This window comes from Actinia tenebrosa, unplaced genomic scaffold, assembly GCF_029948245.1.
Source record: "Actinia tenebrosa isolate PJP-AT-01 unplaced genomic scaffold, QUT_ActTen_1.0 PGA_scaffold1__47_contigs__length_23844297, whole genome shotgun sequence".
In the NCBI taxonomy this organism is placed as follows: domain Eukaryota; kingdom Metazoa; phylum Cnidaria; class Anthozoa; order Actiniaria; family Actiniidae; genus Actinia; species Actinia tenebrosa.
Genome location: NW_028292578.1, coordinates 2,813,646 through 2,830,051, shown reverse-complemented (window position 1 = coordinate 2,830,051; position 16,406 = coordinate 2,813,646). Strand labels below are relative to the sequence as shown.

At 38.9% G+C, this 16,406-nt stretch overlaps 3 protein-coding genes across 3 annotated transcripts; 1 reads left to right on the top strand and 2 right to left on the bottom strand.

Annotated features, from left to right (window-relative positions):
• Positions 1-546: 546 nt before the first annotated feature.
• LOC116308291 (mevalonate kinase) lies at positions 547-14,579 on the bottom strand. The gene is made up of 9 exons (XM_031718678.2): positions 14,294-14,579; positions 13,517-13,830; positions 12,613-12,956; positions 12,199-12,244; positions 6,687-6,777; positions 5,507-5,600; positions 4,454-4,503; positions 2,910-3,063; positions 547-1,705 (listed from the first exon to the last, which is right to left on the bottom strand). Exons 1-9 carry the CDS (start codon positions 14,369-14,371, stop codon positions 1,569-1,571), a joined length of 1,308 nt encoding a protein of 435 aa, XP_031574538.2. The 5' UTR covers positions 14,372-14,579; the 3' UTR covers positions 547-1,568.
• LOC148909702 (uncharacterized) lies at positions 10,031-11,745 on the bottom strand. The gene is made up of 2 exons (XM_089032217.1): positions 11,564-11,745; positions 10,031-11,442 (listed from the first exon to the last, which is right to left on the bottom strand). Exon 2 carries the CDS (start codon positions 11,426-11,428, stop codon positions 10,175-10,177), a length of 1,254 nt encoding a protein of 417 aa, XP_088888343.1. The 5' UTR covers positions 11,429-11,442; positions 11,564-11,745; the 3' UTR covers positions 10,031-10,174.
• Positions 14,567-16,140, top strand: LOC116308292 (histamine H2 receptor-like). Its single transcript, XM_031718679.2, has one exon. The coding sequence runs from the start codon at positions 14,706-14,708 to the stop codon at positions 15,672-15,674; it is 969 nt and encodes a 322-aa protein (XP_031574539.1). The 5' UTR covers positions 14,567-14,705; the 3' UTR covers positions 15,675-16,140.
• The last annotated feature ends 266 nt before the right edge of the window (positions 16,141-16,406 follow it).

The window sequence follows — 16,406 nt, the reverse complement described above, 5'->3', positions numbered from 1 at the left end:
CACGTAAACCACAGGCAGCCCAAACAAGGTACAGTTCATTAGAGAATGTATGCCGGAGTTAGCGGATTTTGAAAAAAATGATAATAATAAAATAAAAATTAGCTAACGCAAACCTCGCTGAAACTCTGACTTTTTCAGTAAAACGTTTCATTTCAAAACTTTATCCTCTCTTACATTCCCTAATGAATCATTCACAGGAATTTGTTTTGGGCTGCCTGTGTGCAAATCTTTAACAATCTCACAGAAAGACGAAAGTGCTTTCTTTTAGAAACAATTCCACCATTTGAATAAAGCAAAATCACTCAAAATGGTTGATTAATTGATTATGCTTGCTGTTAAAAGAATCTTCTTACAGCGTCTTTTACACGTTTCTGTGGGGACACGTTTTTTTTTTCTTGTTTTGGATTCCGTCCATCAAATTTTCAAAGGGATCTTGGCTTGAATTTTTATGATCGATTAGCGACAAAAACCAGAAGTATTGAAATTAAGGGTTCGGCACTGAAACACGAAAAGTCTTGACGATATATAACATGAAAAATACTCAACTAGGGGCTACAAGTTTTTATTGACGAAGACAGTGATAATCAATGATACGCGTTAGAAGATCATTATTCTAAGCTGGGGGTCATTCAACACCTAAACTCATTGTTGTTAATCAGTCAGCCAAAATATTCGAAATCATCTTTCCTTCTATTGTTTTTTGGTCCTTGTTTGTAGTTTTTCTGGTATATATTTTGTTTTGTGAATCACAAAATAACGATGTCATGTCCATATATTTCCATGAGAGGGTCTAGCAGTAAAGATCGGTGCTTGAAATAATTGACCAATTTAAAGGACGAATATTCAGGATTATTTACAATACAATGTTTGTCAGTTGAGCCCATCTAGAGATATTGTTTTCCTGTGAAATCATTCGATATTGAGGGCTTCATATACAGACAATTGGAGGAAGGGAGAGGGGGGGCTCAATTGATTGGGAAATATAACAGACGACTAAAAGTTAGTCTCCCTCGCATCCGTTTTTAGTGTTGGAATTCTTTTGTTATATCCTCCAACATGACCGCCATGTCTTTTGTAATTTAATTCTCTTGGGAATGATTGAAAACCATCAATAACACGTGTTCTTTACAATAGGAATAACACTAGCCATTCCAGCTGTTAGATTTGCATTGATTGACACCTATAATTGTATATGACGATTGCATAACAAAACACAAATACACCACACCAGCTATTCTTGGATCTTGAAATGACCTATCTCCTATCACTTATAGCTTATCGCTGTTCGCCCCTTCAACCTTTTTTAAAATAGTAATCTATTTACAGTGGTCTTACCCATACTCCTATAAGTGGTGGAGGTCTAGCGGCCACAGAGAACTGAGATCGGCAATAACCTCAAGTAGAACCGAGGCAAAACCTAGGCCCTCAAACTCAAAACACCCCCACACCCAAACCTCAAAACAACTGACACCATCACTCAAAAGAGAAACCCCAAAGTTTTCCCTTTGAACACTGAAGTGCATTTGAGCATTTTACCAATAAATTTTACCAATCACTTCATAGCTCGATTATTCTTGTGAACTAAGAGAACTAACGCACTCGTGTACTAGTAATCCATGGCTTCCTAACGTTGTTCTCCAAACTTTGAAGCCTTCTTCTTTTGTTAGGATCTCGCACAACTTGGACACATCATCGTCAGTTGTTCCTTAAACAGTCAAAATACGATATATGTTTACTGAGCAGGAGTTATATTTGAGTCAAGCATCAGTGACAAATTCCACGGTTTCTAGTTGAGCTGGCTTAATTTTTCGCGACTTGAAGGCCCGGCATTGGCCCTCTTCTTCAGTCGTTTCATACAAGTCTCATGTACCCATGTTCTTTTGAGTAATTGAATGGCTGCTATAGAGTGCTTTCACGGCACACATGTTTTAAAGAGCAGAACAATGTGATGTATTGCATGACAAGAGGTTATTTCCATATGGAGAAAAAAATATTATGCAGTTGTTTTGCTCTACAACATGGGCAGCATGAAACTACTCTGGTTACCAAATAAAGCATCATCATCTCTATTGAAATATGCGCGTTATAAATATATTATTATAATATTATTATTATCGTTGTCACAACTATGATCACCGAGTTTCGTCCTCATCATCATCACACCATCACCGTTATAATTAATCTTCGCCTTCATCATCATCACTACATCATTCATCCTCATCATTATTATCACTTTTTTCATTCATCATTCATCATCACTATTATCATTTATCATCATCACTCTTATCATTCATCATCATCATTATCATCATCACTATTATCATTCATCATCATCACTATTATCATTCATCATCATCATCTTCATCACTATTATCATTCATCATCATCATCACACCATCATCACTTGACTGTTAGTATTAATCTTCGCCGCCATCATCATCACTATCATCATTCATCATCACTACATCATCATCATCATCCTCATCATCATCACTATTATCATTCATCATCATAATCATCATCATCACATCATTCATCATCATCACTATTATTATTCATCATCATCATCACTATTATCATTTATCATTCATCATCATTATCATCACTATTATCATTCATCATTCATCATTATTATTATCACTATTATCATTCATCATCATCATCATCACTATTATTATTCATCATCATCATCACTATTATTATTCATCATTCATCATCATCACTATTATCATTCATCATCATCATCATCACTATTATCATTCATCATCATCATCATCACTATTATCATTCATCATCATCATCTTCATCACTATTATCATTCATCATCATCATCATCATCACACCATCATCACTTGACTATTAATATTAATCTTCGCCATCATCATCATCACTATTATCATTCATCATACCTTCACTAATCAAAGTGATAGCACAACCTCCTCCACCAGCACCGGTTAACTTAGAATGTAGATTGAACTTGGCAGTAACCTGACACAGCCGATCCAGGGTCTGATGACTGACACCCATAACAGCTAACAGTTGTTGATTCATGTCAATCAATGTCTGAGGCAAATGGCAGAAGATTATCCCATGTAAATAATGTTAATACAAAGATCATCACAATAGACCTTTTTCGAGTTCCAAATTACCGCTGTGTTCCTTAATTACAGACTCATTTACTCAGAGTTAGCCTCGATTTTGTGTAGAATATTCACGTGTCTTAGTCAAGGTCCGTCGAATTTCAAAGTGTTTGTATTGTTGAAGTTGTGCATTCTTTACTTTACCGTTGGTATTTGTGAATATTTAAACACTGATGCGAGGCTAAGCCTGAGTAAAGGAGTCTGTAATCAAGGAACACAGTAATTTGGAACTCGAAAAGGGTCTATATTGAGTTGATTCTTTCTTTGGGGGTAGACATATGAGGTTGGGGGCAGGGGGTATCCAACGAGAATCTTCCGTCCTTTGAGGCTCACCAAAAGGTTCCTCTATACACCGAATTGAAATATCACGACTAATATAAATAAATATTGTTCTGGACTGACTAGCCTCTCTTATATGTAAAAACGCTTTCATGTTTCCACGTGAACACTAGGCTAGTCAGTGTAAGATTTGGTGTTATGATCTTTGAGTTAGAAATGTGATTTTTCGTATTTGAGTCAGAAGACATTAAACCGCAAAATTCTCTTTAGTCTCAGATCGCGCATTTCAAATTTCACGCTGTTGACCCGTATCCTGTTCGAACCAGGAACCCAATTGTTAAATGGTCTACAACTAATATTTCTTAGTCAAAACAATAAATGACAACAGTACGTATAATAGATAGCAGTAGACACTTAGAGTGGTTTACATAAACCCCTGAAATACACTTTAGAGTATTTTAAAAGCACTACCTCACGATAATTCTTATACACTAATTATATTCTTACACTCTAATTAATAAAAAACATTCTACTGCATCATTTTCTCTTGTTTGACTGCTACTTACTAATTATACGACTTTGTTTCACGGCCCACTCAAGTCTCTAGTAGCTATTATAAGTCGGTTTGAATAAAACAGTTGGAAACAATTTGCGAAAACTAGGAGAAGCAGGAAGAGGAAAAGAAAGGACTATTCCGGCAGAAAATAAATAATCTTATTTTTTCCGGTCTTGTACTCTAAGAATCGTATGTTCTGTGACTGTGCGAGCGGGCAGTATTTTCTATCTCTAACCGCTATCCGGTTTCCTGGGATAACGGATCGTTAAACAAAAACAACACCAAAAATTGAAAAACAAGTTAAAAGTAAATGGGAAAAAACTTGGATGTACTGAAGTCGGTCCGGATAGGGAAAAACTGTGCCTTCGCCTAACAGCGGACCTTCTGACCTATCCGGACCTTCTGACCGCCTAATACCGGACCGGACCTTCTGACCTATCCGCACCTTCTGGCACGTTAACCTCTTTAAATTACCCACCTCAAGTTTATGAAAGCTGAATTTCCTGTCAGAACTCTGACTTGACATATCTATACATAGAGAGAAAAAATAGGCCTTATTACGGTACATCAGAAATTCAAATTCAAATGTTATCAAAACCTGGGATGAATCTAAGTCAGGACACAGATAATTCCCAGATCGAATTTGAATTTACTTGATATAGTTAATTAGATTTTGCAGAGGGAGGGAAACCAGAAAACCCCTCGAATCAACGGAGAGACAAACTCTTTTCACACGTGATACTAACCTGAGTATCAGACTTCCCCTTCTCCCCAGGCCCCCATAGGCCTGATACTCAGGTTAACGTGATAAGGCAAATGTGCTAATTCCTTAACGTTTATATCAGACAGTATGCGCAAGCCCAGTAGCTGTCGTTGCAGATTGCGGGCTGCGGACTGTCCATCAATCTCGTATCCAGAGCCTGCGTTTCTTCGAGCCTGTGGCAAAGAACGAGGGCTCTGGCATAATCTATTTTTTGAGAACAGGATTTCTTGGACTTCAGGTATAAGAGCGTATGCGTTCAAAGACTTGCCAAAAATCAAAAACATATGTTCCCGATTTCTAATTTTTATTTCTATCGGAAGTAAACACTTTTTATTGAGCATGATTTTCGTTGATTATATTTAACTCCCGGAAAACTGTCCATGCCCCATCCACCTTAATAATAGCAAAACAAAGACAAAGTAGCATGGCCAATGGTATGGTATTGTCGTTGACAAGACGTCTCGTGACGAATAACAGATTCAACGTACATATTCCACTCAACTGTTAACAATATAGTTCTACACTTTAAAAAAGAAGCTAACAAACAAACTTTTTGTAGTTTCTATTTTCGGTCAGGTTCACTATGTTGAAATTTTGACCTTTTTTAAAAGAATAGAGCTATATTGTTGACAGTGCAATCGTTGGCCCCCTTCCTCCCATGTCCAAATCTGGGAGTCTCACTATGATACTCGCAGCCAGATAACAGATTCCCTATTTTTTCCCCTCATAAATTATTACATCCTTAGGAAGGATTTTTTTAAAACTCACATTGTTGTTGGTAATGTAATGTCCTTAGGATCTTTAGCCCTTCAGTTGTAATACCACCAACTGCATCGAATAACGGTGCATAGATCGAGGGAAACTGAAAAAAAAAACTTTTTTTCACTTGTATCTAATGGATTGTTTTAGCACTTTTGCACTAATTGGGGACAATTTTCACTCTCACGCACAACCATTACATATAAATCCCACACCATAGAAAATAAGCCAATTAGAATAAAAGAAAGTCATCATATATTCATTGATATTTCACTCAACCTTCCCATCATGCACTGTACATTGAATCTCTACATTTGATTTTTCTTTATTGTGGGATAAAATAGTTATGTAATCTTTTCTCGTGGCACACCATGGAATATCCCACTTGCCACTTGGATATAATAGTGATACATTATGCTTTCTCATGGCACACCATGGAATATCCCACTTGTCACTTGTATATAATAGTTATACAATGCTTTCTCATGGCACACCATGGAATATCCCACTTGTCACTTGTATATAATAGTTATACAATGCTTTCTCATGACACACCATGGAATATCTCACTTGTCACTTGTATATAATAGTTATACACTGCTTTCTCATGACACACCATGGAAGATGCCACTAGTCACTTGTATATAATAGTTATACAATGCTTTCTCATGGCACACCATGGAATATCCCACTTGTCACTTGTATATAATAGTTATACGATGCTTTCTCGAGTCACACCATGGAATATCCCAATTGTCACTTGTATATAATAGTGATACATTATGCTTTCTCATGGCACACCATGGAATATCCCACTTGTCACTTGTATATAATAGTTATGCAATACTTGCTCATGACACACCATGGAATATCCCACTTGTCACTTGTATATAATAGTTATACAATGCTTTCTTATGGTACACCATGGAATATCCCACTTGTCACTCGTATATACTAGCTATACAATACTTTCTCGTGGCATGCCATGGAATATCCCACTTTTGTGTACATGTACACATTTGTCTAAAGCCTGTGTACACATGGCAAATACAAGTCATGTGTGGGATATACAATAAATTCATTTGAAAGCATTATATAATTAGTATGTATATCCATTCTGAGCTCTTTGGTCTTATTTTTTTGTCATTGTATGTCAAACAAAAATCACGAATTCTCCTAGTGACCATACCTCTTTATACCTTTCTTTTAAGCCAGAAACCATCTTTCCAGTGCTTCTTGGAATTTTGGTGTCCACTAGCAAAATCTGTAATGTTGGAAAGCTAAAAAAAGGAATTATGTAGTAAAATCCCAATTATACAAGGGCCGCGAAGCGGCCTGAAAGTATAATTGAAATTATATTAACAAACGAAGTGAGAAATATATGAGAAAACAATAGGTAGAATCCTGCCATTTGTGCTTCGGACCACATTTTAACGCACTCCACTCCCCTAGAGTTTAAATATTGATGACGTAATCCCAGAATCCCGTGCTGCACTAAGTGCGAAGTCACATAGTACTTTTCATCTTTTTAACGCCTGTGTGAAGAGACTCCACGATGAGAAATATATGATGGGAATGACTAGTCATTTGTTAATATTTGACAAGTACGAGGGCGGGAGGGTATCTCATATATTTCTCACTTCGTTTGTTAATATAATTTCAATTATACTTTCAGGCCGCTTCGCGGCCCTTGTATAATTGGGATTATATTTCACAAACTCCGTTCGAAATATATGAGAAAACAATAGGTAGATTTTAACGCCCTCAACAATATGTCTGAATAAATGCAGACATTAACACAGTGAGTTTGTGAAATTAATACATTTATTCGTAACTTGAACGTATTCAACAATATAAATGACTTTGGGTTAGAAGAACTAAGCTTTGTTTGTGTTCAAGACAGCGTTAGCATAGCTGCTGTTATGTACTGGCTTGTAGTAGAAGCGTTGGAAGGTACTGGGTGATGTCCAGTCTGCCATGTTCATAATGTCACCTATTGGGACATTGTTGTTTGCTGCAGCTGTTGTTGAAGCACCTCGTACAGAATGTGCCTTGAATATATCTGTGTTAATACCAGCGGCTTTTATTACTTCACGTAGCCAGCGGGCTAAAGTGGTCGAAGTAACAGGTTTATGGGGCTTGATGAATGAGATGAACACAATATCTGGTTTTGAAGAGGGAATCAGTGGTCTAACCTTTCTAGTGGCTTTCAAGTAACATTGAAAAGTGTTAACTGGGCAGAGCTTGCTGTCTGAATGAAATTTTGCAAAGAAGGCTTTGGCCATGTCCTCAGGAGATCCTCGCTTTCTCGGAGAAGTCAAGGTGAACGAGATGCCTTCTGGAAGTACTTGGCAGTATCGCAAGTCGAGTTTAGACAGGGAAGAGACTCGTTCTGGGCATGAGAGTGCAAATAACATGGCAAGTTTGAGTGATAATAGCTTTAATGACAACTTTCTGGAACTTCCCATGGATGACAAGTATTTTGTTACTCTTGTGACATCCCATGTGTGATTGTATCTTGGTTTGGGGGGTCGGATATTCACCATACCCTTTAACAGTTGTGTTACCAGTGGGTGCTGCCCAACTGGGTAACCGTCAATCTTATTGTGGCTAGACGATATAGCTGAACGAACAACATTAACGGTTCTGTAAGCAACTCCAGTGTTAAAATACTCTGACAGAAACACCAGAATTTGGTTTAATTTTGCTGAAACAGGATTAATCTTTGATTTATGACACCAGCTGCTCCAATGCCGCCATGCGGACTCATACGCCTTATGTGTGGAGGGTCGAGTGGCTGACAATAGTATCTTGGTAACGTTTTCAGGAAGGCCTTCTGTTTGTAAGTTTTCCCTGATATGTGAAAGACGGCTAGGTGTAGTCTCGGAAACAATGGGTGGACCCTTTCGATTGAGGCTGGGTCTTTCAGTAAGTTCCTCGTATTGGGAAGCATTATTGGATTCTTGATGAGAAGTCGGAGCAGTATCGGCCACCAAGTCTGGGCTTGCCAGATTGGGGCTACAAGTGTGAGGTCTGCTCTGTCTAGAGATACCTTGCGAAGGACTGCAGGGATCATGTTGAATGGTGGAAATGCATATCCCTTTAGGGGTCCCCAGTCTAATGTCATGGAGTCCGTGTGAAGGGCTTCTGGGTCGGGCCTCCAGCTCACAAACTGTGGCAGTTGGGTTGTCAGTCGTGTGGCAAATAGGTCGACGTTGCAATCTTTGAGGAAAGGCTGAATGACTTGGGAGCTTATTTTCCATTCACTGGAATCGTGAAACTCTCTTGATTCCTTGTCTGCAATGTGATTGTCTTTCCCAGGGAGATGTTGTGCGCTTATCAGGATTTTCCTTTGTAGGCACCACTCCCATATTTCCAGTGTCAGGGAGACAAGTATGCTCGACCGGGTTCCTCCCTTGTTGTTTATGTGGGCAACTGCTGTAGAATTGTCCATTCTCAAGCAAATAGCCTTGTGATGTTGGTTCTTCATAAACGCTTTTAAGGCAAGGAATGCTGCATTCAGTTCTAGATAATTGATGTGCAGCTTTTTCTCCTCGCTGGACCACCGACCGTTTGTGGTGGTGCCCTCGCAAACTGCCCCCCAGCCCTTCTTGGAGGCGTCTGTTGTTATGACTAGGTCTGAGGTCGGAGGGTTGATTGGACTTCCGTTTACCTTTCTTATATTTGCTATCCACCACCTGAGCTCCTCTTGGGCATGGTGGTTTAGGGTGATTTGTGTCTCGTAGTTGTGTTCGTTGATTCGAAGGTGCTTTATAAGTTGAATCTGTAAACGTCGGAAGTGTAAGGGGGCCTGATGTATTGCCAGGCGAGTTGATTCCAGAGAGCCGAGTAGGCTTGCTACGTCCTGTGCCATCATAGTTGGGTTGGTCAGGGCATTCTGGCATTTGTCCAGAACCTTCTGGACTTTTTCCTCTGGTAGGCTCAGAGTTAGTGTCTCTGAATTTACTATAAACCCTAGGAAGGTAATGGATTGGCTTGGTTTCAGCTGGGACTTTCCCCAATTGATAGTGAAACCTAGGTCTTGCAGCAGTTTCAATGCCATTGATGTGTTGATCTCGGACTCTGTCATCGTGGACCCCAACAGAAGAAAATCGTCTAGATAAGCTAACATGCGTACACCTCTTTTTCGAAGAAACGAGACGACCGGTTTGGTCAGTTTTGTAAATATTCTTGGTGCTGTATTTAGACCAAAGGGGAGACCTTCGAATGCGTAGCATTTGTTGTCCCACAAAAATCTCAGGTATTTTTGAGATTTGTGAACTTGTATTGATAGGTACGCGTCCTTCAGATCTATAGACGTCATAAAGTCCCCCTTCCTTAGGATTGTTTTTAAGCACGATATGTTTTCCATTTGAAAGTGGGAGTTCTGTATGAAATGATTGAGATGACTCAGATCTATGACTGGTCTGAAGGATCCTCCTTTTTTGGGCACCAAGAACAAGCGGCTGTAAAAGCCTGGTTCGTTTGGGGAGGGGTCCACATAGATTGCTCCCATATTCAGGAGTCTTTGAATCTCTGCGTCTAATAACGGTTTTGTTTGTTCTGTTGATTTTGTCACAACTGGAATTCTTTGAACTGGAACACAACGAAAGGGAATTTGATACCCTGTAACAATGTCTAGGATTTCTTGGTCTGAGGTTATTTCCCTCCATTTGTTTAGGAATCTGTTGATTCCCGATTTGTCCCCTTTGAGGGGCGAAAGGACCGGTAGTTTTTTGAGCGGCTACTTTGGTATTTGGAAAAACCGCGCGACTGGTTGGACTGCTTGGACCTTTGATTGTAATTAGATTTACGATTTGGTTGTTGGTTTTTAGTGGGGACTGAGAGATTTTTGGCTAGACCCCTACTAAGTTCTGCCTGTTTAGAGGCTAAGGTGGGAAAATCTTCACCGAAAAGCATAGTTTTGGCATTAGGCAAAGGTTCATCTGCCAGGTTAATTTTTTCCTTGTTAATAGTCGCTAGGACCCTTTTCCTGCGAACAGTTGAAAGGAGATAATTTGAAGAGCCTAGTAAGCATAAGGCTTGTTCTAAAATACTCTTAACCTCGTCAGGTGACACTGCTTTCCCCGATGAGAGGGCATCGTGTAAGCAACAAAGTGGACCTGTGGTGTTTAGCAAAGCTCTTTGAGCCAAACATAGGTCTTTATCACGATTCTGGACAAATCTTTTTATTTGTGGATTGTTTATTTGGTTTACAACTGAGGTATCTAGAGTGGGTGCCCTTAGGCAATCAAGTGAGGGAACACTGAAGTTTTCAAGAATGTCTGACACCTGGTCATGGCTTAATTTCTTCCTAAAGTGCTTATCTAGGAAGGTTGATAGCCCCTTGGTTGGTTCCCAGGAGGATGGTGTGGCCCCAGGGTCATACATTTCATCATCTATTAGCGTATTCTCGCCTTTTGTTGAAGCAGTTTCAGTTCTTGGAGACTCGGAGCCTGGATTGAGTAGCTTATCAGTCGAGCTTGGTGGTCTATCCTCCGAGTTTGGTGGCTTGACAGCCGAGCTTGGTGGCTTATTAGCCGAGTGTGGTGGCTTAATAGCTGAGTTTGGTGGCTTAACAGCCGAGTTGGGTGGCTTTTCAGCCGAGTCTGATGGGGACTGTGTCCCTTCTTGATCTTCTGGGAGATCGTAGTCCAGGTCTGTGTCTTCTGCTTGGACTGAGAGCAGATCATTGTAATCTATCTCGGTGTGTTTTGGCGGGAAATATTCCATGTTAACTTCGAGAGTTGAGATACGCTTATTCGTCTTTGAAATCGCTTCTTGGATTTCCTTCAGTGTTGAGAAGACTGAATTTATATCCTTTTGGTCCACTTGGGATGTTTTTTGTCGTTTGCTATGCCTAGAGCTTGTTGATTCGGACGAACTGTCCGTGTGGCGGGAAGAATGTTTAGATCGTTTACGAGAAGACATTGTAGCAACTAGAGCTAAAAATTCAAAAATATTACAAGCAATTGTATCCCGAATGGGATTATTTATGATTCTGGGTATAGGAGTAGGCTAAAAGGTATAAAATAGAGGATAAAAACACGGTTAGTAACCACTTACCTTATCGTACGTCCGAAGCACAGCAGAAAAAGATGAAAAGTACTATGTGACTTCGCACTTAGTGCAGCACGGGATTCTGGGATTACGTCATCAATATTTAAACTCTAGGGGAGTGGAGTGCGTTAAAATGTGGTCCGAAGCACAAATGGCAGGATTCTACCTATTGTTTTCTCATATATTTCGAACGGAGTTTGTGAAATATAATTGTAAGCTGTATATTGAACTGCTTAATTGGAATACCTAGGTGTTTTTCCTGCCAACCTCTCCCCTTCCATCCCGTTACCATAAGTGCCTTCTACTGATGCACAGTCAGCTACATTAAATAAGACCTCTTTTCCCTGGTCATAATGTTTTCCCATTTCCATGTGTCCATGTGTCCTTCCCTAGAGTATCATTTCTTTGTTTAATGGTTGCACATGAGAAGACACATGGATATGGATAAAACTCAAACAAAGAATCTCATTCTCATGGGAATGGCACGTGGTCTGAAATGGGAAAACATTAAACCTAAGATAAAGAAGTCTATTGATCATGCCATTTTTATATTTTCATGCCATATAAATATAAATAATCAATAATCAATCAATATGACATCAAAACAAACAAACAAACAAACACATCCAAGGCATTCTTACCTTTCAAGATGGGTTATCTCTCCATTTAGAAATTGAAGGGCTCCACCTTTAAAATGATAAGAAAATGTTAATAACACTGATCAAAAACATTAAAATCATTTGCAAAGTTACTTTTACAGTTTCAAACTTTTGTTTCAAACTTGATTGTATTTTATCAATGTGAATAAAGACCTATTATTATTATTATTTTTTTTAAATTAAAATAACAGTATTTTTTATAAATTTTTCAGCAAATGGGCACAAGGTGCTTTTGCATGTAATTCAAGGCTAATATACATCATGCAAATCATGCCATCATGCATATAAAATAATATTAAATGCACTGCACTGATCATTGCTGTAAAGCACATTCAGATGGAAAGAAAAATAAATTATTATAAAATTAAAGCACTTCTTGCATCAAGTTTTACTTACCAAATGTGCCAATGGAATTATCTATACCAGAGGGTGATCCATGTATTAATTTTTCAGCTTCAAATGCCCAGTCACACACTAATCTTAAGGATTCTGGTAATAAAACATATTCATTGGAGGTTTCTAGTCTTGCCCTCTTACTTTCAGGTGGATAGCCACCTTCCTCTTTATCCTGTTCTTGTTTCTGGTAAGTTTTACTGTTATTTTTGGTTTGAGAAGAGAAGGAGATTGAGCCAATTGCGAGGAGCATAGAGGTGACGAGACTTATGCTGTATGAGGCAGATGAACCAAGTCCTGCTCCAATTGGAAGATTGGATGACACATCCACATCTACTGCTAGAAACCTGACAAACAAATGTAAGAAAATCTATCAGGAATTGATAGAATTGATAGGTGGAGTTTTAATTGTATATTAATGTAATGATATCGAAACATTTAATTGAAGTGCCGATACCTAATTGTCTAGCGGAAAAATAACACAACTAAAATTTGTGAAAAAGATGTCTTAAAAAAATCAAAACCTTGTGGAAGTGTTAGCAGTAAGGCACGTAGCACAGTAAAGTACAACATAAAAAATAACATCTTGGAAGTCTTCAAAAATCCCTAAATAAAACGTATTAGGCCAAACAAAAAATTAGTGTGTTTCCTGTTGCATGAGAAAAATAATTGGGGTTGGTAGGTCGGATTTTTCTTTTCTTTTCTTTCTTTTTTTTGTTTTTTACTGATACAACAGTGGAAATGAGCTTACTGGAAACCCTTTGGTGCATTTTGGAATGAAAAAAAATATTAGGGTCAGCAAAAATCGGCAGGAAAATTAGGGTCAGTCGTGCAACAGGAAACACACTTATTTTGTTTGGCCTTAACAATAAATCCTAATTCATTGACCCACGACCAACATTCTTACCTCTTGTTCTTGTGCATAAAGCTAGTCACATAGTACAAAAAAACCTTTGCAGCATCTTTTACTGATTCCAACTCCAGCTTATAATGCTTTTCAATCAGTTGATTAATAGCATCCATACAGCTTTGGTCACAAGGGATAGGTTTGTTATCCTTCCTATTGTAACTGAAGATTTTCTCCGGGAAAGATTTTTGAAGTTCTTCCACACTCCATTCTAATTTTTTGTTTAGTTTTTGTAGATGTACAGAAATACTTTGGTTCTGAGAATGGCTGATTGTAACTGTTGTCCTAAGTCCTATGCTTGCTGCTATGGCAGGCTGTAAGAAAATAATTCTAAGTTTAGTTGCGCTTGTAGTCATGTGTAATGGTCAATGTATAAGAATATAAGGGAATATATATGGGGATTTTGTATGCTTGTCAGCTCTCCCTCAAAATAATCTCAGAATATTTTCATCTACTTGTCCTATCCAACCCCTCCCCCTCCCCCCTCGAATAAGATGTTTCGTTAACAGTGGAAATTATCATACCCCCTGTGTCCCCCCCCCCCCCCCCCCCCCCAAATAAAATAAAAAAAAAATAAAAATAAATAAAAAACAAATTACAAAGATTTTTTAAGGAAACGTAATTTTAGCTGGTTAGGTAATACGGAGAAAGGAAAACTAAGATGACTAAAATGAAAAAAGAAAAGAAAAACTCTCAGACAAAAGGGGAGAGCTATAGCGAAATGTTTCTCAAGTGCGACCTCAGAAGTGAGAGCTATAGGCAAGCTAGTGCTCTTACCTTCCCATACACGACAGCATGTTCTCCATAAAGAATGACTTTTCCTGGTGCACTTACAACTACATGGTTAGCTTTCATCAGAAAGAAGCAAAATAAAGGGAAAAAGATTATAAGACTGCTTCAACCTCCTAGTCTATCCGTTTACTTTGGTCAAGGATCGATTCGCAAGTCAAGGGGTGGACGGGATAGACTGGGATCTGGTCACAGGGACCCCACCTCAAATATAAAACAACTGAAAAACTAGCCTCAGTCCTTGTGCTTGATTTCCGGGAAGAGGACGATGTAGAACTTCCGGGTTCTGAACAGTTCTGTTGCACGTGCTTTAAAAAAATCGCGAATAAGGTGATACTTTAAGCAGTTAGTGCAAACATTATATAAGAAAAGTGAGTCTTTGGATGATCTGGTCAAGAAGATGAATCAATCGACGATAAACGAAACCAGTTTAACCAGGCACGCGTGCTCTTTCAATTTAGATTTTCAGATTCCAATAACCATTCTGCTCGGGACAACATTTGTGCTTTCAGTCAGCGAGAACATCGTAGTTTCGCTAGTCATTTGTTTGGACAAGAAACTTCGCAGACCTTCAAATGGCTACCTGTTGAGTTTAGCGTTGACCGATATCTGTATTTCAATGGGGCTCATTCCGATGGAATTGACGTATGTGTGGTCATATCCCAAGTGGCCTCTTGGATCCGAAGGAACGAACGTTTTGAACTCTGTTTGGCTATTTTCTATCGTAAGTTCATTCTTGACGCTATTGGTCATCACATTGGACCGTTACAAGGCAGTCATGTCGCTTGTGCGGTACAGAGAAGTGGTTTCTTGGGGAAGGACCCTAGTTTTCATTGGAGTCGTCTGGTTGTATACTTCGATTGTTGTCATATTAATGAGAGTGTTAGCATTTTATCCTACATCAGGAATGACATATGAATGGAACGTCAATTATAGATTTTATTACCCTTTCCTGGGTCTGCACATAGTTCTTCCACTGGTTATTATCAGTACGCTGTACCGTCAAATCTACAAGAAAGCTGTGGAGAATCGTGCACAGCTTTTGTTACGGGGCCAGTTACATGGTCCAGGAAGTACCGCTACCTCAGATACTGTGAGAGAAACTAGAATCGAAGTCAAAATGGCAAAAACTGTTGGCTTTGTGTTCCTGTTTCTTGTCATTGTGTGGATACCAGTCTTAATTCTGGAAATTTTTTACGCGTTTGGAAGTGAGTCCTGCGTCATAGAGCAGTTAGGTGTGGTAAGCTTGTGGATTACCTGCAGCAATGGAATGATCAATCCATTGGTGTATTCTCTGAGGAACAAGGACTTTCACCGTGCTATATTGCAACTTATTCGCTGTAAAAGACCAAGGCCTGCCAGCGCTTAGCCTAAACTGAAACTGATGCCTTGCATTGTAAGTGCTGTCATGATATTAAATAAATATCATGGGTTTCCTGTGTTATGAAACCGCTGACCACAGCCGGCATCGCCCGACCTCGTTGAGCTGCGCCACTGCTGTACTTGCGGCGGTGATAAGCGATGACAAGTTGTTGGTTTTTTTTGTTTGTTTGTTTGTTTTTTGTCGTAGTAAGCTGCACGATTTTAAGTCTCTCTCTCGAGTTTTATATTGTACTGTTTTATTTCATTTTACTACTTCTGACAAACACTTTTGTTTTTTTTGGTTCTTTTGGTTCGTCCGCATCTTTTACAGGCGAATGTTCCTTGAATGTACCCTCTTTAATTGATGTCCACTACTATAGATATAGATCCCTTTGATTTAATTAGAATTCGTTTTAATTGGAAATTAAACAATAAAAAACTGCAGGGCATTAGTCTATCCCCTGCTGCCTTCGGACTAGGGGATTTTCTTGCGTAATTGTTACACACCCAAGAGCAGGTCTTAATTGCCGTCAGGTCTGACGAACTCCATATATTGTCTAGAGCTGGACCGACTTTTATCGATGCGTGCGCGGCTATTGAAGACGAACCGAGTAGCGGAAATGACTGGAATTTTTTGTTTTTCGTACGCTCGCGCTGTTTTCCTTTCATTTTTGGAATAAAAATTAATCAGTGCGCTAGAAAAGTGGGGTATGGCATGATCGGGTGTGACACATTGGAA

Bases quoted from the DNA above. Each gene is read 5' to 3' on its own strand.
- LOC148909702 (XM_089032217.1), bottom strand. From the start codon at position 11,428: ATGTCTTCTCGTAAACGATCTAAACATTCTTCCCGCCACACGGACAGT.
- LOC116308291 (XM_031718678.2), bottom strand. From the start codon at position 14,371: ATGAAAGCTAACCATGTAGTTGTAAGTGCACCAGGAAAAGTCATTCTT. The intron at 12,245-12,612 runs GTAAGTAAAACT...ATCATTTTAAAG, and splicing joins TAATTCCATTGGCACATTTG to GTGGAGCCCTTCAATTTCTA. The intron at 3,064-4,453 runs GTGGGTAATTTA...CATTTGCCTCAG, and splicing joins TCAGCTTTCATAAACTTGAG to ACATTGATTGACATGAATCA.
- LOC116308292 (XM_031718679.2), top strand. From the start codon at position 14,706: ATGAATCAATCGACGATAAACGAAACCAGTTTAACCAGGCACGCGTGC.